This window comes from Scophthalmus maximus, chromosome 12 (genome assembly GCF_022379125.1).
Source record: "Scophthalmus maximus strain ysfricsl-2021 chromosome 12, ASM2237912v1, whole genome shotgun sequence".
In the NCBI taxonomy this organism is placed as follows: domain Eukaryota; kingdom Metazoa; phylum Chordata; class Actinopteri; order Pleuronectiformes; family Scophthalmidae; genus Scophthalmus; species Scophthalmus maximus.
The window spans coordinates 24722850-24742446 of NC_061526.1; the positions used below are offsets into that span (position 1 = coordinate 24722850).

The window sequence follows — 19597 nt, forward strand, 5'->3', positions numbered from 1 at the left end:
CATCGTCTTTATCATCGTCATCGTCATCATCGTCATCATCATCGTCATCGTCTTTATCATCGTCATCATACCATAATTAGACATTTCTGTACACACTGTCCTTTGAACGGCTCTGCTTTTGAGCCAATCAGCGTTCACACAGCATCACAACAGTGTGTGTGTAACCTAGATACGGGGGGCGTGTCCTCTTCAGGCAGCCTGTCAGTCAGCACTGAGGGAGCAGTCTCCCCCCGCAGGTCTCGATCAGAGTCAAGTAGTTTCATCGGAGTCACGTCCCGAGACCCGAGACCGGAGCCTCCAGACCCTCCAGACCCGGATCAGCGTCCGGAGCCGAGTCCTGTGGTTGGATCCAAAGTGAGCGGACCCGGTGCCATGTTGTTCTGACGGAGCGCGCGGTGGATTCTCATTGGATGACGCGCTCACCTGCAGGTAAACGTCCAACAGGCCACTTGACGTCCCGGGGCCCGGGATGTTTCATGTTCCATCAGCTGGACGTGTCGCTTCTAACGGAGGCGACCTGACCCCCCCGGTGACCCCCCCCCCCCCCCGCTCGTTGAACCGGGTCGTCGCCGGTCGACTCTCGGTGAATCTCACTGACGCCCCATTTCAATCTGTGTTGAACTTTATTTAAAAGACTTCTCTGTTCATCGTCCGGTACCGTGAACCAGAACCAGAACCAGAACTGACGGTTCTTTTAGAACTCACAGTTCAACCACTGAGACAAACAGCTCGGGACGGAACCTGGTCCTAACCGTCAGGACCTCTCCTGGGCTCCACTGGGACCCGATACAGAACAACCTGATTTAGTTCTGGTGGTCGAGTCGAGTCGGGCTAACATGCAGGTGTGTGAGGCTCTGTTGTGTAGTTTGTTTAGTCCGAGGGGACGTGAAGGTCTCGCGGTTCAGTCTGACACGTGACCATGTGACCATGTGACCTCTTCCAGGTGTCTCGTGTGGAGGTCGAAGGTCGTCAGGCTCCTGGTTGAAGGACCTTTGAGTCGAGTGTGTTGTGACATCGATGTGTGTGGCCCTCCGCGTCTGTGGCCCTCGGGGTCTGTGGGTCTGTGGCCCTCAGGGTCTGTGGGTCTGTGGCCCTCAGGGTCTGTGGGTCTGTGGCCCTCGGGTCTGTGGGTCTGTGGCCCTCAGGGTCTGTGGGTCTGTGGCCCTCGGGTCTGTGGGTCTGTGGCCCTCGGGGTCTGTGGCCCTCGGGTCTGTGACCTTCAGGCACCGACCTCTCTCTTCCTGTTTCCAGCTACTCGTCTCTGAGGAACATTTATTTCTGTCTCATGTTCAGATCATCCAAAAATATCTGGACGAGAAAGATCTGCTCAGAGTTCAAACGTCCTGAGGGATCCTGAAGGGGCCTGCTTCCCTCCCTCGTCTCCTTCCCTCGTCTCCTCACCTCGTCTCCTCTGCTCACCACGTGTCAATGTGTTAAAGATTATTGATCTGTTTTTTATTATTTCATCGTTGTGATGAATGAAAATAGTATAGTGTCACGTGACTCTGACTGTTGCCGAGGGCGACTCCTCGCAGCTTCTGCTCTTTGTGTGTGTGACGTTGGTTGCCGTGACGACAGGTTGATGTAACCGTACCTTTCAGGTGGAGCAGTGGGAGGGGCCGTGGGAAACTGGAGCTGATTGACAGGAGTCGAGTTTCACTCTGAAGAAATAAACAGCAGGAAGCATGAAGTAATCCATCACTCAGTCAATCAATCAATCAGTCAGTCAAGCAGTCAATCAGTCAATCAGTCAATCAGTCAGTCAATCAGTCAATCAGTCAGTCAATCAATCAGTCAATCAGTCAGTCAATCAATCAGTCAGTCAATCAGTCAGTCAATCAATCAGTCAATCAGTCAGTCAATCAATCAGTCAGTCAATCAATCAGTCAATCAGTCAATCAGTCAGTCAATCAATCAATCAGTCAGTCAGTCAGTCAGTCAATCAATCAATCAATCAATCAGTCATGTGATTTGTGGAGCACTTTTCTTCCAGGTCTGTTGGACGTAGTTAAACTTATGTATTTATATACATTTATTTTATATTTAATATGAACTTTTCATTTCACGTATTGTCTCTTGTTGACGTGAGTTTATCATTCGACCATTAGAGTAAAGAAAACTGCTGTTTAAATACGTTGATTGATTGACATCAGCCTGTGACCTGTGACCTGTAGGGACCATGTGACCTGTAGGGACCATGTGACCTGTAGTGACCATGTGACCTGTAGGGACCATGTGACCTGTAGGGACCATGTGACCTGTGACCTGTAGGGACCATGTGACCTGTAGGGACCATGTGACCTGTAGGGACCATGTGACCTGTAGTGACCATGTGACCTGTAGGGACCATGTGACCTGTAGGGACCATGTGACCTGTGACCTGTAGGGACCATGTGACCTGTAGGGACCATGTGACCTGTAGGGACCATGTTACCTGTAGGGACCATGTGACCTGTGACCTGTAGGGACCATGTGACCTGTAGGGACCATGTGACCTGTGACCTGTAGTGACCATGTGACCTGTAGGGACCATGTGACCTGTAGGGACCATGTTACCTGTAGGGACCATGTGACCTGTAGGGACCATGTTACCTGTAGGGACCATGTGACCTGTGACCAGTAGGGACCATGTGACCTGTAGGGACCATGTGACCTGTAGGGACCATGTTACCTGTAGGGACCATGTGACCTGTGACCTGTAGGGACCATGTGACCTGTAGGGACCATGTGACCTGTGACCTGTAGGGACCATGTGACCTGTAGGGACCATGTTACCTGTAGGGACCATGTGACCTGTGACCTGTAGGGACCATGTGACCTGTAGGGACCATGTGACCTGTAGGGACCCTAACCCTAACCCTGCTTTCTCTGTCTACGAAGTCAAATTTAAAAAGTATGAAGCAGAAGGATATGTTGATGGTCCTGTGACCTCTGGATGTGACCTGACCCTGAACCAGGTCTGATGAGGTGAAGTGAAAGTGAAGACACCTCATCGCTGCAATGTCCATGAAACTGAAACTGAAAATATAAACTATAAACTCCTGGAAGTTTTATTCTTCTTCTTATGAAGTTTTATCGTCTGAGATAAGGAAACATCATCTTTATGATCTCATAAACTACGGAGTCATGTAACATTTCCACATGTTGTTTTGATCTGAAGAGGAAACCCTCGGACTTTCTCTTTAAGCCCCGCCCCCGGCCCCTCCCCCACCGGTCACTAACGAGTCATTAATTAGAGGATTAACGTCGTCAGGACGACGACAAGCTGCTGGATCCTCGATAATCTGTCACACAGGAGCCTCAGGTCCTCAGAGGTAGGTCTGTTTACTACTGACAGTCTACTGACAGTCTACTGACGCTCTACTGTCGGTCCACTGACAGGCTACTGACAGTCTACTGACGCTCTACTGTCGCTCTACTGTCGGTCTAACTGACGGTCTGTTGTGGGTCTGTTGTGGGTCTGTTGTGGGTCTACTGTCGCTCTACTGTCGGTCTACTGACGGTCTGTTGTGGGTCTGTTGTGGGTCTACTGTCGCTCTACTGTCGCTCTACTGACGGTCTGTTGTGGGTCTGTTGTGGGTCTACTGTCACTCTACTGACGCTCTACTGTCGGTCTACTGACTGTCTGTTGTGGGTCTACTGACGCTCTACTGTCGCTCTACTGTCGGTCTACTGACAGTATACGGCAGTCTGTTGTGGGTCTACTGTCGCTCTACTGTCGCTCTACTGTCGGTCTAACTGACGGTCTGTTGTGGGTCTGTTGTGGGTCTACTGACGCTCTACTGTCGCTCTACTGTCGGTCTACCGACGGTCTGTTGTGGGTCTTTTGTGGGTCTACTGTCGCTCTACTGTCGCTCTACTGACGGTCTGTTGTGGGTCTGTTGTGGGTCTACTGACGGTCTACTGTCGCTCTACTGTCGGTCTGTTGTGGGTCTGTTGTGGGTCTACTGACGGTCTACTGTCGCTCTACTGTCGCTCTACTGACGGTCTGTTGTGGGTCTGTTGTGGGTCTACTGACGCTCTACTGTCGCTCTACTGACGGTCTGTTGTGGGTCTGTTGTGGGTCTACTGACGGTCTACTGATGCTCTACTGTCGCTCTACTGACGGTCTGTTGTGGGTCTACTGACGCTCTACTGTCGCTCTACTGACGGTCTGTTGTGGGTCTGTTGTGGGTCTACTGACGGTCTACTGATGCTCTACTGTCGGTCTACTGACGGTCTGTTGTGGGTCTGTTGTGGGTCTACTGACGCTCTACTGTCGGTCTACTGACAGTCTGTTGTGGGTCTGTTGTGGGTCTACTGACGGTCTGTTGTGGGTCTGTTGTGGGTCTACTGTCGGTCTACTGACGGTCTGTTGTGGGTCTGTTCTGGGTCTACTGACGGTCTGTTGTGGATCTACTGACGGTCTACTGTCGGTCTACTGACGGTCTGTTGTGGGTCTGTTGTGTAGACTCATCAAACTCAGCAGCTGGAACAGTGACGGATTAAAGGAGGAGACAGAACTAGGCCTAGCTTAGCATCAAGACTGGACGCAGGGTGAAACCTTAATTATCCCTTGGAAACCTGCATGGAAGCTCATTATGATGATGATGATGATGATAATGATGACCTCCTCTCAGGAGTACAGTGAGCTCGTACAGTATGTAGGTTACCCTGCTCCCAGCGGAGCCTTGTGGCCCCGATCTCATCTGGAAACAGGACAGTGAATCGATTGTCGCACCACAGAGCTGCTCCGTGTTCCACAGAACCAGAACCAACCGGTTTCATCTGGATCGTCTGTCGGGACGAGGACGATAAAGAGTCATGTTTCTGTTCCAGAGAAGAAACTTTTCTTTTCTTCAGCTCGAGTCAAAACTAAATTTATTATTTAAAAAAACAGTTCTGTTGTTCAGGACGTTTCTTTATCAGGAAGAGGAAGGGTGTGTGTGTGTGTGTGTGTGTGTGTGTGTGTGTGTGTGTGTGTGTGAGTGTGTGTGTGTGTGTGTGTGTGTGTGTGTGTGTGTGTGTGTGTGTGTGTGTGTGTGTGTGTGTGTGTGTGTGTGTGTGTGTGTGTGTGTGTGTGTGTGTGTGTGCGTGCGTGCGTGCGTGCGTGCGTGCGTGCGTGCGTGCGTGCGTGCGTGCGTGCGTGCGTGCGTGCGTGCGTGCGTGCGTGTGTGTGTGCGTGCGTGCGTGTGTGCTTAAATCTTCTTCCCAATCCTCTTTCCTCTGTCGGACACTGACTCGTCTGGTTGTTTATCTGAGGTGTTCAGGGAGCCTCTGTAAATTATAACGCTCTGATAAACCTGCACGTGAGGCGTTCAGGGGGCGTGTGTAGCTTGTAGCTTTGAGTGTGGATCTCTCACTCTGGAGATGATGAGTCTGTCGTCAGTGTGACTGACAGAACAGACACAGGCGTCAGTGAACGCATCGTCTCGGTGTTGAGCGGCTGGTGATTCATTAACACTGTGTTTGAACATCAGTTACACTTTAACCTTCATCAAACATGAACCAGGAACAGACCTGTGGTCAGTGAAGCCATCGTGGTGTGTTTCTGTGTTCATGATTAACAAACCAGGAAGCTTGAAGAACCAAAAACAAACCTGTATATTATTTAAATGTCATGGCGTGTTTTGTTCTGATGACATCACACGACATGAGACAGTAACATTTCGGACCTCAGCGTCGTCATGACGACACATTATCTGCTCTGACCTCAGCGTCGTCATGACGCCCGGACACAGACGGCGTCCTCTGCTGTGTTTACTCTGTCACAAGACTCTGCCCCTCTTATCTCTGTCGGATGTAAAACACTCAGTCACACATGGATGTGTGTGTGTGTGTGTGTGTGTCCTCGCTGCACATGGTGGAGGCTCTGTGTTGCCGTGGAAACGCCTCACAGAGTGTACTGTATGTGGTTGTCACAGTAACGCAGAGTCAGCTGTTCAGACGAGACTTGACTTTACCGTGTGTGTGTGTGTGTGTGTGTGTGTGTGTGTCTTTACTCTCTGTTGATGACTGATAAGTGAAACTCATGGGTCTTTTATTGTGAAGGTCCGACAGGAAACGTCGTTAAGTTTGATTTCAGAGTTTTATCACCGACAGAACAAACATCCTGACACGATCAATAACTTTATAAAGACGATCAGTGACTGTGTACACATGGGGGGGGTCCTCCCTCTCGCTGGCCTGTGAGCTCATTTCTCCCTCAGCTGCGCCTTGCAGCCAGAGTGTCGTCGTCATGGATACTGGGTCCAAAATGGAGTCGTGGGAAAAGTAATCAGTGGAAACAGGAAGAGAGCGAGTTGTTATCTGAGAGAGGATCAGGATGTTGAGTCAATAACTGATCATCATCCATCGTCATATTCATATTCTGACAGTTTGTTTCCTCCCCTGCAGCTGACGCCGTCGCTCCGCCGCAGGATGAACGGATACGACGTTCCCGCTCTCGCCTCCGGGTTCTTCGGCTCCTACGACTCATCGCACATCAAGTCAGTGTCTGTGTGGCGTTCAGTGTCTGTCAGAAAGTCACGTACAGAACATCACATTCATTTCCAGTTTGTTGATGAGCAGGAAAAATCAATAATCAGTGACATGAAAACAATTCAGACTGGGGGGGGTCGTCCTGGTTCCGTGTGACACAGATCTGTGAACTAACGATCGTCACCACGCGATAAACTGACGATGACACGACAACATGTGAAATATAATATTAATATGAAACTGATGTTTCAAACAAAAGACAGAAACTGAGAATAAAATCTGAAGGAATCAGCAGCTGAATATGAATGATCTGTCATGTGAGTTCCCTCTGATCATCACCATGGTGACAGTGTTGTCACTCGTCAGAGTGAAGTGAGACGATCTTCAGATCTCACACAAACATTCCTGGATCAATAATCTGGTTCAACCTCAACCATCCAGTTTCAGTTTCTCTCTGGAGTTTGTGTTTTACATCTTTATGAAGTAAACATCTCTGAAGTCTCTGAAAGATGAAACTCTGCAGATGGATCAATAATCAATAATCAGCTGACGTTCGTTCTGACTCGTTGTTTCTGTGTTGAAGTGGAAACGACTCATCGTCTCCTGAGCCGCTGAAACAAAAAGCCAAGTCTGCTGCCAAAAGTCTGTACGGTGAGTTTGACCCCTGTGGTGACCCCTGTGGTGACCCTGTGGTGATCCTTTGACCCCTGTGGTGACCCTGTGCTGACCCTGTGGCCCCTGTGCTGACCCTGTGACCCCTGTGGTGACCTTGTGACCCCTGTGCTGACCCTGTGACCCCTGTGGTGACCTTGTGACCCCTGTGCTGACCCTTTGACCCCTGTGGTGATCCTGTGGCCCCTGTGCTGACCCTGTGCTGACCCTGTGGCCCCTCTGCTGACCCTGTGACCCCTGTGGTGACCCTTTGACCCCTGTGGTGACCCTGTGACCCCTGTGGTGACCCTGTGGCCCCTGTGGTGACCTTGTGACCCCTGTGCTGACCCTGTGACCCCTGTGGTGACCCTTTGACCCCTGTGGTGACCCTGTGGCCCCTGTGCTGACCCTGTGACCCCTGTGGTGACCTTGTGACCCCTGTGCTGACCCTGTGACCCCTGTGGTGACCCTTTGACCCCTGGGGTGATCCTGTGGCCCCTGTGCTGACCCTGTGACCCCTGTGCTGACCCTGTGCTGACCCTGTGACCCCTGTGCTGACCCTGTGACCCCTGTGCTGACCCTGTGACCCCTGTGCTGACCCTGTGCTGACCCTGTGACCCCTGTGCTGACCCTGTGACCCCTGTGCTGACCCTGTGCTGACCCTGTGACCCCTGTGGTGACCCTGTGACCCCTGTGGTGACCCTGACCTCTGTGTCTCTGTCTCTTCGTCCTCGTCACCAGGTTCAGATGAAATGTTTTTCCTCCGCTCTTCGTCCAAACATAAAAAGAAAAGTCAAAGTGAGATCAGAGTGTGTGTGTCTCTGTGTGTGTGTGTGTGTGTCCCTCTGTGTGTGTGTGTGTGCGTGTGTGTGTGTGTGTGTGTGTGTGTGTGTGTGTCTCTGTGTGTGTGTGTGTGTGTGTGTGTGTGTGTTACTTTGTTCTTTGAACATCAAACGTCAAACGTCACAAACTGAAAGTTCAGATCGATCAAAATGAACCCTCAGTTGTTTTTCACCTTCAGCTAAAGATCCAACTGAATTCTTATAAATCATATAAAATTATTATTATTATTATTACATAATTATTACATGTTGAATTTAAGTTTCTGATCAGTGAATCAGTCGTTTTCTTTCTTCACGTCTCGTGTGATTGTGTTTTTCCTCTGGATCAGTTTCAGTCCCGTCAGGAAGAATAAATGAAAACCTTCATTAGAACAATACATTTATTAATCGTTCTGCTTTTTATCAGAACAAAGAAAACATGTGACCAACACGAGCATCAACAGTCTGACGGACACGTCGCAGTATCACGTGGAGGTGAGTGTGTGTGTGTGTGTGTGTGTGTGTGTGTGTGTGTGTGTGTGTGTGTGTGTGTGTGTGTGTGTGTGTGTGTGTGTGCGTGCATCTGTGTGTGTGTGTGTGTGTGTGTTGTGTAAATCATAAATACGTTTCTCTACTTTCAGACTAATTTAATCTCTTAATCAGTTTTTGTATCCACGTCTTTATTTTACTTGATTATTTTAAGGCAAAGTTTGAATGAGTAGATTTTCTGAACAGATTTACGTTTGTGTCGTTTTAGCATCTGACCACGTTCGTGTTGGACCGAAAAGACGGGATGGTTACCGTGGACGACGGGATCCGCCGCCTCCGCCTGCTGGACGCTAAAGGCAAAGTCTGGACTCAGGAGATGCTGCTGCAGGTGGAGGAGAAGACGGTCAGCCTCATCGACCAGGACGCCAAGGTGAGTCTCACCTGAGGGTCCACGTCCAATCAGACCTCACCTCACGGTTTGTGTCCGATCGGACCTCACCTGTAGGTCCACGTCCGATCACCTGTGATGTTCTTCTCCTCAGAACGAGCTGGAGAACTTCCCCGTGGGGACGATCCAGCTCTGCCAGGCGGTGATGAACGCCTGCAGCTACGACTCCATCTTGGCTCTGGTGTGTAAAGACGCGGGTCAGGCGAAACCGGACCTGCACCTGTTCCAGTGTGACGACATCAAGGTACCGGCCTCTGATTGGTTCTTCTGTGTTAAAATGAATCATCAGTTTAGATTTAATGTAAAAAGTAGGGGACCGAGAATGGAGCCCTGTGGGACACCACCACTGATGACACGTGTTTTTATGTATTTCATATTTCATGTCCGTCGTGTTGTTTCCATCAGGCGAATCTGATCCAGACGGACGTGGAAAGTGCCATGATCGATGCCAAAGGAGGAAAAGTGAAGAAGAGACCGGAGGCGCTGAAGTAAGATCCCACTTCCTGCCGACGGCTGATTGGCTGATCCACCTGTTCACCTTGTTCACCTTGTTCACAGGATGATCCTGAAGAGCGACGGCATCATCCCTCCTCCACCTCCCGCTCCCGCCCCCGAACCCCCGGCATCGTCCAATCAGCTGGACGTGAGGAGCCGAGCGGCCGCCTGGTCGGCCTGGACCAATGAGCAGCAAGACTGTGAGCAACACGTCGGACATTAAATATAAAACTTAATATTAAAGTTAAATTAAGAGGAATTTAAATTCTGATCACTGATCAAATTAAACAGTTTTGTCTAAAAACACATAACTGTATTTAAAATTATAGTCGACAGTAACGTGTTATGCATAAAAATCATAAAACTTAAAATATACAATAATAAATATCACAATACTTAAAAATCTAAAATATCGCAATATTTAAAATCACGCCAATTTTTTTGATATTGATATTAATAAAAATAATAGATATTCACAAAACTTAAGATCACCACATAAATAAAACCCACATGTTGCGTCAGACGCTCAGAATCTGTGAATCTTTATATCATCTCAGTTTCTCTCGTCTGTTCGTGAAGATTAGAGATTAAATTCTCCTGAATCCTCGGCTCTGATTGGTCCGTTGTGTGTTTGCGTCGGCAGATGAGAAGCAGCGACAGATGTGGTCGTCGTCGTCGGAGGACGAGGAGCCGGCGGAGGCGACGGCAGCGCGAGTGGACCGAGACGTGGTGAGTTGGTCTGATCTGAGAGCAGCTCAGCTCCGAGGTCACAGGGTCACGGGCGACAGATGACGGATTACAGCTGATTGGAGAACGACGACGCGTTCGGGTGTAATCCGAAACTTCAATCGCCTTCTCATCTTCTTCTTCACAGCAAATCCTGAACCACGTCCTGGACGACATAGAGTCGTTCGTCACCAAACTCCAGAAAGCTGCCGAGGCGTTTAACGAACTGTCCAAGAGGAAGAAGGTCAAGAAGAACAAGAAGAAAGGTCCAGGAGGTGAGGACCAGGGTCGACCTCCACTGAGCCCGGAGGTGCTGTGATCTGGTGTTTATCTTGTTGTTGTCGTCTCTGTCCACCAGAGGGCGTCCTCACGCTGCGATCCAAACCGCCCGGAGAGGACGAGTTCGTTGACTGTCTGCAGAAGTTCAAACACGCCTTCAACCAGCTGGTGAGTAGAAGGAGGGGGAGGAGGGGGAGGAAGAGGAGGGGGAGGGGGAGGAGGAGGAGGAGGATGAGGAGGAAGAGGAAGAGGAAGAGGATGAGGAGGATGAGGAGGGGGAGGAAGACGAAGAGGTAGAGGAGGAGGAGGAAGAGGAGGAGGAAGATGAGGAGGAAAAGGAGGAGGGGGGGATGAGGAGGGGGAGGAAGAGGAGGGGGAGGAGGAAGATGAGGAGGAAAAGGAGGAGGGGGGCTGAGGAGGGGGAGGAAGGGAGGGGGAGGATGAGGAAGAGGAGGAGGAGGATGAGGAGGAGGGGGAGGATGAGGAGGGGGAGGGGGAGGAGGAGGAGGAGGATGAGGAGGAAGAGGAAGAGGAAGAGGATGAGGAGGATGAGGAGGGGGAGGAAGACGAAGAGGAGGGGGAGGGAGAGGAGGAGGAGGAGGAAGAGGAGGGGGAGGGGAGGAGGAGGTGGAGGAGGAGGAGGAAGAGGAGGAGGAAGATGAGGAGGAAAAGGAGGAGGGGGGATGAGGAGGGGGAGGAAGAGGAGGGGGAGGAGGAAGATGAGGAGGAAAAGGAGGAGGGGGGTGAGGAGGGGGAGGAAGGGAGGGGGAGGATGAGGAAGAGGAGGAGGAGGAGGAGGGGGAGGATAAGGAGGAGGAGGAGGGGGAGGATGAGGAGGAGGATAAGGAGGAGGAGGAGGAGGAGGATTACGAGGAGGAGGATGAGGAGGAGGGGGAGGATGAGGAGGAGGAGGAGGAGGATGATGATGATGATGCGTTCACTGACCTCATTCTGTTCTCGTCTGACCTGCAGGGGAAACTGAAGGATCACATCCAGAACCCGAGTGCAGTGGATCTGGTTCACTTCCTGTTCACACCGCTCAGGATGGTCAGAATCACTTTATATATATATATATACTCAGTGATATATATATATATATATATATATATGTGTGTGTGTATATATTTCTATTTATATATATATGTATATACCCTCCCCAGGTGATCCAGGCGTCGGGCAGTGTGGATCTCGCTCGTAGTGTCATCGTTCCTCTTCTGACCCGAGACGCCATCGACTTCCTTCACGCCTCAGGATCAGCAGAGGAGCGCCACCTGTGGGTCGCTCTGGGAGACGGCTGGACCAAGTGCAGGTGAGCTCACACACACACACACACACACACACGTCCAGATGTTAAAGGTCCGTCCCTGCGTCTCCAGGTTGGAGTGGCCCAAGGACCATTACTTCCCTCCCTGTCCGCTGAGGTTCCGTGACGGTTGGGAGCCTCCGGCGTTCCCCGGTCGAGACCAGGATCCGACTCGTCAGGCTGAGGTCCAGATGGAGGAGGAGCTGAGGACGCGCCTGGCGCTGGAGGTCGGGTCTTTGCTTGTTTGAGAGGTCTGAGACGTTCACTGTGTCGATGCTGAACTGACCGTAGTGTCTGTGTCTGTCCAGCAGGCGGCGCTGAAGACGTTCCCTCCCGCTGACGGGTACGACTTCTCTGACTCCGCCTTCCCCGACTCTGCCTTCTCCAACTCCGCCCACAAACTCTTGCAGAACCTGGATCAAGACTCGGCCACGGCGGCGTTCAAACAGGCCGTGAGCCGCCGCGTCGACAGGTAACGAGGTCGCGGGGTCACGCCGTGGAGAACCGCTCCCACGTCACCGCTCGTCCTCCACGGAGGCTCAAACATGAATTATTCATCTGCTCATGAATACAAATATCAACAGATATGAATATATATTTTATATTTTTTATTTTTTTGTTTGAGGCTGGAAATAGACAAAATATTAAAAATCACTTTACAGGTCAGGTTCATAATAATACTGAATTATTAAAATCAAAATTTGAGTCAAACAGGAAATGATCAGAAAAAAATCTTAGTCGTGAAACAATAAATTTGAAATATTGATCTGTTGGTTTATGTTTTTATTCAGGTTATGAATCATTCATTCTTAATCCTCCATCCTTTATTTCTTCTTTTCAACTCTGAGATATTGATTCATGATCATCTGTTTGATTTCTCTGCTGATACTTGATTCTTTAGGAACTTGAAAATTTTTTTATCTGAATCTTCAGTCTACAGTCGAACGTTTCTCCACGGCTCCAAATCATATTTGAGAAGCTTCCTGTTTCAGATTCAGTTGATAATCAATATTTCAGTTTTTTTTGACAAAGTTAATGGATGATGTCATCGAGAAAAGAATATTACGATTATTACATTATTTCTGCCTTAGAATCAATGCAGATGTGAAATGGTGATGTTTGTGATTGTGTCGTTACGGCGACGACCTGTCAGTCACTGTCGTGATGTTTGTGATTGTGTCGTCACGGTGACGACCTGTCAGTCACTGTCGTGGTGTTTGTGTCATCACGGCGACGACCTGTCAGTCACTGTCGTGATGTTTGTGATTGTGTCGTCACGGCGACGACCTGTCAGTCACTGTCGTGGTGTTTGTGTCATCACGGCGACGACCTGTCAGTCACTGTCGTGATGTTTGTGATTGTGTCGTCACGGCAATGACCTGTCATTCACTGTCGTGATGTTTGTTTGTTCCAGAAGCTTTGACGCCGACAGTCGAGTTCAACCAAAACTTTTTGCCAAATCCAAATACGACTTTGTGGCGAGAAACAACACAGAGCTTTCTGTACTCAAGGACGAGGTCGTCGAGGTATAAGAACACAGTTATGGTTTTATATTTATATTTATATCATATATTTATATCATATAAGAAACTGTGATAAACGTTGACCTCTGGTCTCCAGGTCCTGGACGACAGGAAGCAGTGGTGGAAGGTTCGTAACGGCTGCGGGGCGTCGGGCTACGTGCCAAACAACATCCTGGACGTCACCAGAGCCGTGGAGGTGGCGGGTCGAGGCGAGCCCATCTACAGCCACACCATCCAGGTACGAGGAGGCGCCGCTCGACCCGACTCGGTTCATTTACCCTCTGATTCTAAAACCCGGTTGATTCACTGTTGTTCTGTTTCTGACGACTGAAGCTCATGATGCCAAAGAAGGAGTTTGAGTTGTTCAAGGTAGGACGAGCGGTTTGTTTACGGACTGTTCCTTTAACTGTGTGACACTCGAGACTAGCGTCTGTAGCGTTGTAGACGAGACCCCGACTTTCAGAGGTCGAGACCAGAACCAGACCAGTGTGAGTCTAACACAACTTGACTCACTTAAAAAGACTCAATTTGAAAAGCTCTGTATGAATTTAGCTGCTGCCGTTAGAGATTGGTGAGTGGTCCAAAGTACCTGGTCACGTGATTGGTTCCATCCGAAGCAGAGCGACGTTATATATCCAATCACATAAATGATATTGACAAACAAATCAGACAATGTACAGCAGTTCAGTTGGGGTCTCGACTGGTCTCGACATAAAATCTTGAGTTCTATAGGTTGGAGGACTCCAGTCCAAGACCGGTCTCGAGCCCCCCGACACTAGTCTGCAGTGAGTTTGTCGTGAATGAAACGTTTGTTCCGTCGTCTCTTCACCAACGTCTTCATGTTTATGTTTCTGAACGTCGGCAGCAACTTCTGGGAGAGTTGAACGAGGTAAAGACGAACAGAACCGTCATGTTAGAGACGAAACCTGACAGAGTCTGAGTCACTGAACCTGTTCCTCCTCAGAAACAGACCAAACCTGCAGCCATGCCCATGGCTCCGCCTCCCGCACCCACGCCGCCGCCGCCCGCCCCCACGCCACCGCCCCCGGCCCCCGTAAGGCTGCCCACGCCGCCGCTGCCTCCTCCGGCCCCCGAGCCTGCCAAACTGGTCCTACGCCAGCACAGCATCACGTCAAGCGAGCAGGGCAGCGTCGCCATGAGGGACCACGACAACCAGAGGCCCGCCCCCTTCAACCGTGAGTCCGCCCACGGCAGCAAACATATGACCTGGTCCAGGTCTCGGTCCTGGTCTCGTTGGTGTGTGACCTGGTCCAGGTCTCGGTTGTGTTCACGTGACGCGGCTGCTCATCCTCTGCAGGCAGGAAGTCCAACATGGAGGAGGTCCAGGACGAGCTGATGCACAGACTGACTCTCGGTCGCAGCACTCAGAAGAAGTTCCCGGTTCCGTCTCGCAGCGGTCTGCCGTCCGTCAGCATCACGTACGACTCGTCGTCAGACGACGTCAGAACCTGGTTGGACGCCAAAGGCTTCAGCCCTGTGTGAGTCCGAGAGTTCCTACCTTTATAAACGCTTTGATTGGCAGGTTCCTGCCCGTGCAGGTGTGAGCTCACCTGAGGTCTGTACTTCCTTTCTCCTGTACTTCCTGTGGTCTGTACTTCCTGGCTCCCGTACTTCCTGTCTCCTGTTCTTCCTGTGGTCTTCTTTCCTGTCTCCCGTACTTCCTGCCACCTGTACTTCCTGTGGTCGGTACTTCCTGTCTCCCATACTTCCTGTGGTCTGTACTTCCTGTCTCCTGTACTTCCTGTCTCCTGTACTTCCTGTCTCTTGTGCTTCCTCTCTCCTGTACTTCCTGTCTCCTGTACTTCCTGTGGTCTGTACTTCCTGTCGCCTGTACTTCCTGTGGTCTGTACTTCCTGTCTCCTGTACTTCCTGTGGTCTGTACTTCCTGTCTCCTGTACTTCCTCTCTCCTGTACTTCCTGTCTCTTGTGCTTCCTCTCTCCTGTACTTCCTGTCTCCTGTACTTCCTGTGGTCTGTACTTCCTGTTGCCTGTACTTCCGGTGGTCAGTACTTCCTGTCTCGTCTACCTCTTGTCTGCAGCACCATCACCAGCCTGGGGGTGCTGACCGGCGCTCAGCTCTTCTCTCTGAACAAGGAGGAGCTGAAGACGGTTTGTCCCGATGACGGCGCCCGAGTCTTCAGTCAGGTGACGGTGCAGAAGGCGGCGCTGGAGGTGAGAGACGCCGCCGCTCCGACCTTATTAATTATGATTTATTAAAGTTTTCTTGTTCACAGTTGCTTCGATGTCTCGATGTCAGATGTTGTGGCTTTAGCTGCAGATTGACTTTTATATCAGATGCACATTAATATGTTGAACTGGATATGATTATGGTTATGGTTATGGTTATGTTATGGTTATGATTATAGTAAGAAGGTTTGACTTGGGTCCTGAGACCCAGATGAGACATGTTCTGGTTCCTGTGGGTCTGTCTGGGTCTGTTCTGTTAAACCCTCTGGCTCCCTCTGGTGTTTGGTGTCTTGTTTCCACCTGCAGGTTTTCTTCTGACCTCCTCTCAGCTCCGCCCACTTTCATCCAGGTATCGTCCTCACGTCCAGACGCCGTCTCTCTGTTGGCCAGATTCACCAACACCTCCAGGCTACTGGCACCAACTGGTCTTGATTCAGGACTAACTGGTCTTGACGTGGGACCAACTGGTCTTGATCAGGACTAACTGGTCTTGATGCAGGACTAGCTGGTCTTGAGGTGGGACCAACTGGTCTTGATTCAGGACTAACTGGTCTTGATTCAGGACTAGCTGGTCTTGAGGTGGGACCAACTGGTCTTGATTCAGGACTAACCAGTCTTGATTCAGGACTAACTGGTCTTGACGTTGGACCAACTGGTCTTGATTCAGGACTAACTGGTCTTGACATTGGACCAACTGGTCTTGACTTTGGACCAACTGGTCTTGATGTTGGAATAACTGGTCTTGACTAACTGGTCTTGACGTTGGACTAACTGGTCTTGACTAACTGGTCTTGAGCGTTGGACTAACTGGTCCAGATTTGTGAATCTGTCCGTCAGAACGCGGCTCAGTCGTTTCCTGTTTAGCAGCGTTTAAGGTTTAGAACCGTAAGTTCCTTGAGTTCCCTGAATGAACCAGCTCCAGAACGTTGACCTGCACTTCCTGTTCCTGTTGACCTGCGTCCTCTGACTCCGCCCCCTGTAGACACCAGGATGTAGATCTGTTACCAGCTGGAATGAATTGTGTGTGTAAGCGTAGCTCTGATTAGCATTCAGATCGTTGAACCAGCGGCTGCATCGCGACACAACAATCAATTATTACATTAATATTTATTTTGTTTTTTCTCCCATCTTGAGACGGATGATGAATTATTATTATTAAAATTATTATTATTATTATAATTAAATAGATGATGACATCATGACCCAGGTTGTAGAATTTGACCTTTTCAGCCGCAGCTGCTCGCAGGAAATAAATATCTTTATTATTATTATTTCTACAACATTTCTACTTTAATGTGGGAAATATTCATCTGGTGATGTCATCAAACTAATGATGACATGAAGTTCAGGGAACAGTTTGAAAAATGAAAGCTTTTGAATATTTCAAGAGAAAAGTTCCAGGAGTTTCCTGAGATCAGAGTCTTCATCTTTTCATTCTCATCTTCTAACAGACTGTTCGTCTCCTTCTCTCCCCTCCCCCCCTCCTCCCCTCCCCCCCTCCCTCCCTCAGAGGAGTTCAGGCTCCGAGCTCCAGGAGATCATGAGGAGGCGACAGGAGAAACTCGCAGCGAGCACCTGTGACTCAGGGGTGGAGTCTTTTGATGAAGGCAGCGCCCACTGAGCTCCTCGTCTCCTCTTCCCTTCCTCCCTTCCTCCCTCCCTTTGCTTTATATCTGTCTTCTTCTTTTTTCTTTTCAAACTGCAGCTCGCTGTTTCCTCTCACTCTTGACCCTCAGGCGGCGGCCGACCAGGCGCAGCTTGTGGAGATCCTGCGTCGCAGACAGGAAGTGCTGGTCTCGTCTCCGCCGTAGGATGAAGAGGACGAGCAGCTGGTCCTTGTGAAGAGACGCTGCTGCTGCTGCTCATTATAACTGATGTGATGATGTTGTTGTAGAAAAACATGAAGAGAAATAATAATTATAATAATAATAATGTACATTTCAGCCAAGAGAAATATGATTTTCATAGTAAACGATCGTTTTTTATTTTCCGTTTCAATTACTGAATATAATTAATGTTAGAACCGATCAAGTTGAATGTCTTCACTTGAGATGCACAAGAACTTTATAACATTTGTAACTTATAAGCATCATGTGATTCAGAGTCCATTAGGAGCACGTCGCATTTGTTGATCGGCGTTTTTGCACAAGAATTATTCAAACGTAGTCTTTTCAGAATCAAACAGCTGCTGCGTCGCTCGTCCTCTGTTCACGCTCAACTCGACGTCTCCTCAGGCTCCGCCCACTGTAGACAAGTTTCCTCAGGCTCCGCCCACAGTAGAAATGTCTCCTCAGGCTCTGCCCACAGTTGAAATGTCTCCTCAGGCTCCGCCCACAGTTGAAATGTTTACTCAGGCTCCGCCCACAGAGACAGGTCGTCCCGTCAGTCACAGAAAAAAGAAAAATTGGACAGAAAGAAATTCACAGTTTCAGATTTTTGAACCAAACTCAAACTTTTCGATTTGTCAATCCTGTAAACTGATGGGACTCTGATTTGGAACCATGTGACGTGACATCATGAGGCTCCGCCCCCCTTATGCGTTCGTGCTGGTCATGAACTTCCTCACACTCCAGACACTTTGTACGTCACATGTTGTGGAGTGAAACGTCTGTCGGACACGTATGACACAGGCTGTATGACACATGTATGACACATGTATGACACATGATGTATGACACATGTATGACACATGTATGACACATGATGTATGACACATGTATGACACAGGCTGTATGACACATGTATGACACAGGCTGTATGACACATGTATGACACATGATGTATGACACATGTATGACACAGGCTTTATGACACATGTATGACAGGCATGACACATGATGTATGACACATGTATGACACAGGCTGTATGACACATGTATGACACAGGCTGTATGACACATGTATGACACAGGCTGTATGACACATGTATGACACATGATGTATGTTCGTATGTGGTTGGACATGAAACAAGAATTGATTGTATTGATTATTATGTTTCTGGTGGTTTAACTGGTCGAGTGAAGGTTTCAGTCCAAACTGTGTCTTGACGTGATGATGGACGCTGTGACGGTTGATTGACAGTCATGTTGATGATCAGAGCGACGTCGACGTGTTTAGTGATGAAACTTTTCTAGATGCAGAATCAGAAATAAAACGTCAGAACCAGAAGCTTCAGTCTGTAGTTTTCTCGGTGCCTTTTCATTTCAATCTGCAATAAAACATTTTACAAACATCTCACGTCATCGCTGAGCTTTTACTGCATGACTTTAAATTCAGCAAAAATAAAATTCATAAATAATAAATGTAATAACCTACAGCAACGTGTCTGTTGCACCAAATGATCAGGTGAGTAAATGTTATTGATTTATCATCTGATCAGTTTGAATCTGTTCCATCAGCTCGTTCAGACAGAAAAAATGAATAAATTTGGTTGATTTGTTAATTGGACAAAGGTTTGGTAGTAATTGATTTTAAAACATTCCCTCAAAAAGAAGTTTATAAAAGTAGAAAACTGAAAAGTTAACAATAACTGATATGATCACGTTTATTAATAACTGAGGACATTTAAAGTGACAACAGTCGAGCTTTAAGTCTCCAGCTAACAGGGAGGCTAGTTATCTGGAGAAGCAATGAAAAGTGCTCTAAATGAAATGTATTATCATTATTATTATGAGCTCTGAACTGTGTTTGATGAACATGATCAGAAACAGTGAAAATAGTTCAATTGTAATAATTATTTTTTTCATCTCATGTTTGAAGTGAAATGCATCAGATCAGTTTTTCTGCTCCGTCAGTGTCCGAGCTGCGATGCTAACACCTGCTACGTTAGCTGTTAGCAGACTAATATTTAACATCATCAGTTTTAATTTAACATGGATATGTAAATATAAATTTAACAACAATGTGTGTGTGTGTGTTTGTCTGTGTGTGAGTGTGTGTCTCTGTGTGTGTGTCTGTGTGTGTGTTTCTGTGTCTGTGTCTGTGTGTGTGTGTCTGTGTGTGTGTGTGTGTGTGTGTGTCTGTGTGTCTGTCTGTGTGTGTGTCTGTGTGTGTGTGTCTGTGTGTGTGTGTGTGTGTGTGTCTGTGTGTCTGTCTGTCTGTGTGTGTGTCTGTGTCTCTGTGTGTGTGTCTGTGTGTGTGTTTCTGTGTCTGTGTGTGTGTGTGTGTCTCTGTGTGTGTGTGTCTCTGTGTGTCT

The 19597-nt window shown here is 48.8% G+C and overlaps 1 protein-coding gene across 12 annotated transcripts; it reads left to right on the forward strand.

Moving 5' to 3' along the window:
• The first annotated feature begins 191 nt into the window (after nucleotides 1-191).
• On the forward strand, nucleotides 192-18634 carry eps8a (epidermal growth factor receptor pathway substrate 8a). Of its 12 annotated transcripts, XM_047336441.1 has the most exons (25): nucleotides 193-429; nucleotides 6376-6467; nucleotides 7043-7110; nucleotides 7852-7908; nucleotides 8359-8426; nucleotides 8689-8850; nucleotides 8963-9112; nucleotides 9274-9356; nucleotides 9427-9563; nucleotides 10007-10092; nucleotides 10238-10364; nucleotides 10448-10536; nucleotides 11341-11415; nucleotides 11529-11677; nucleotides 11745-11898; nucleotides 11983-12143; nucleotides 13086-13197; nucleotides 13292-13432; nucleotides 13528-13563; nucleotides 14060-14083; nucleotides 14159-14390; nucleotides 14513-14693; nucleotides 15255-15387; nucleotides 15709-15751; nucleotides 16913-18634. In XM_047336441.1, exons 2-24 carry the CDS (start codon nucleotides 6400-6402, stop codon nucleotides 15718-15720), a joined length of 2505 nt encoding a protein of 834 aa, XP_047192397.1. In that variant the 5' UTR covers nucleotides 193-429; nucleotides 6376-6399; the 3' UTR covers nucleotides 15721-15751; nucleotides 16913-18634. The 12 variants fall into 12 exon arrangements, 9 of the variants coding, with proteins under 9 accessions (XP_047192397.1, XP_047192396.1, XP_047192393.1 ...); XR_007031926.1 differs by lacking the exon at nucleotides 15709-15751 and having other exon boundaries at nucleotides 192-429; nucleotides 15223-15387; XR_007031927.1 differs by lacking the exon at nucleotides 15709-15751 and having other exon boundaries at nucleotides 192-429; nucleotides 15223-15387; nucleotides 17108-18634.
• Nucleotides 18635-19597: the final 963 nt, after the last annotated feature.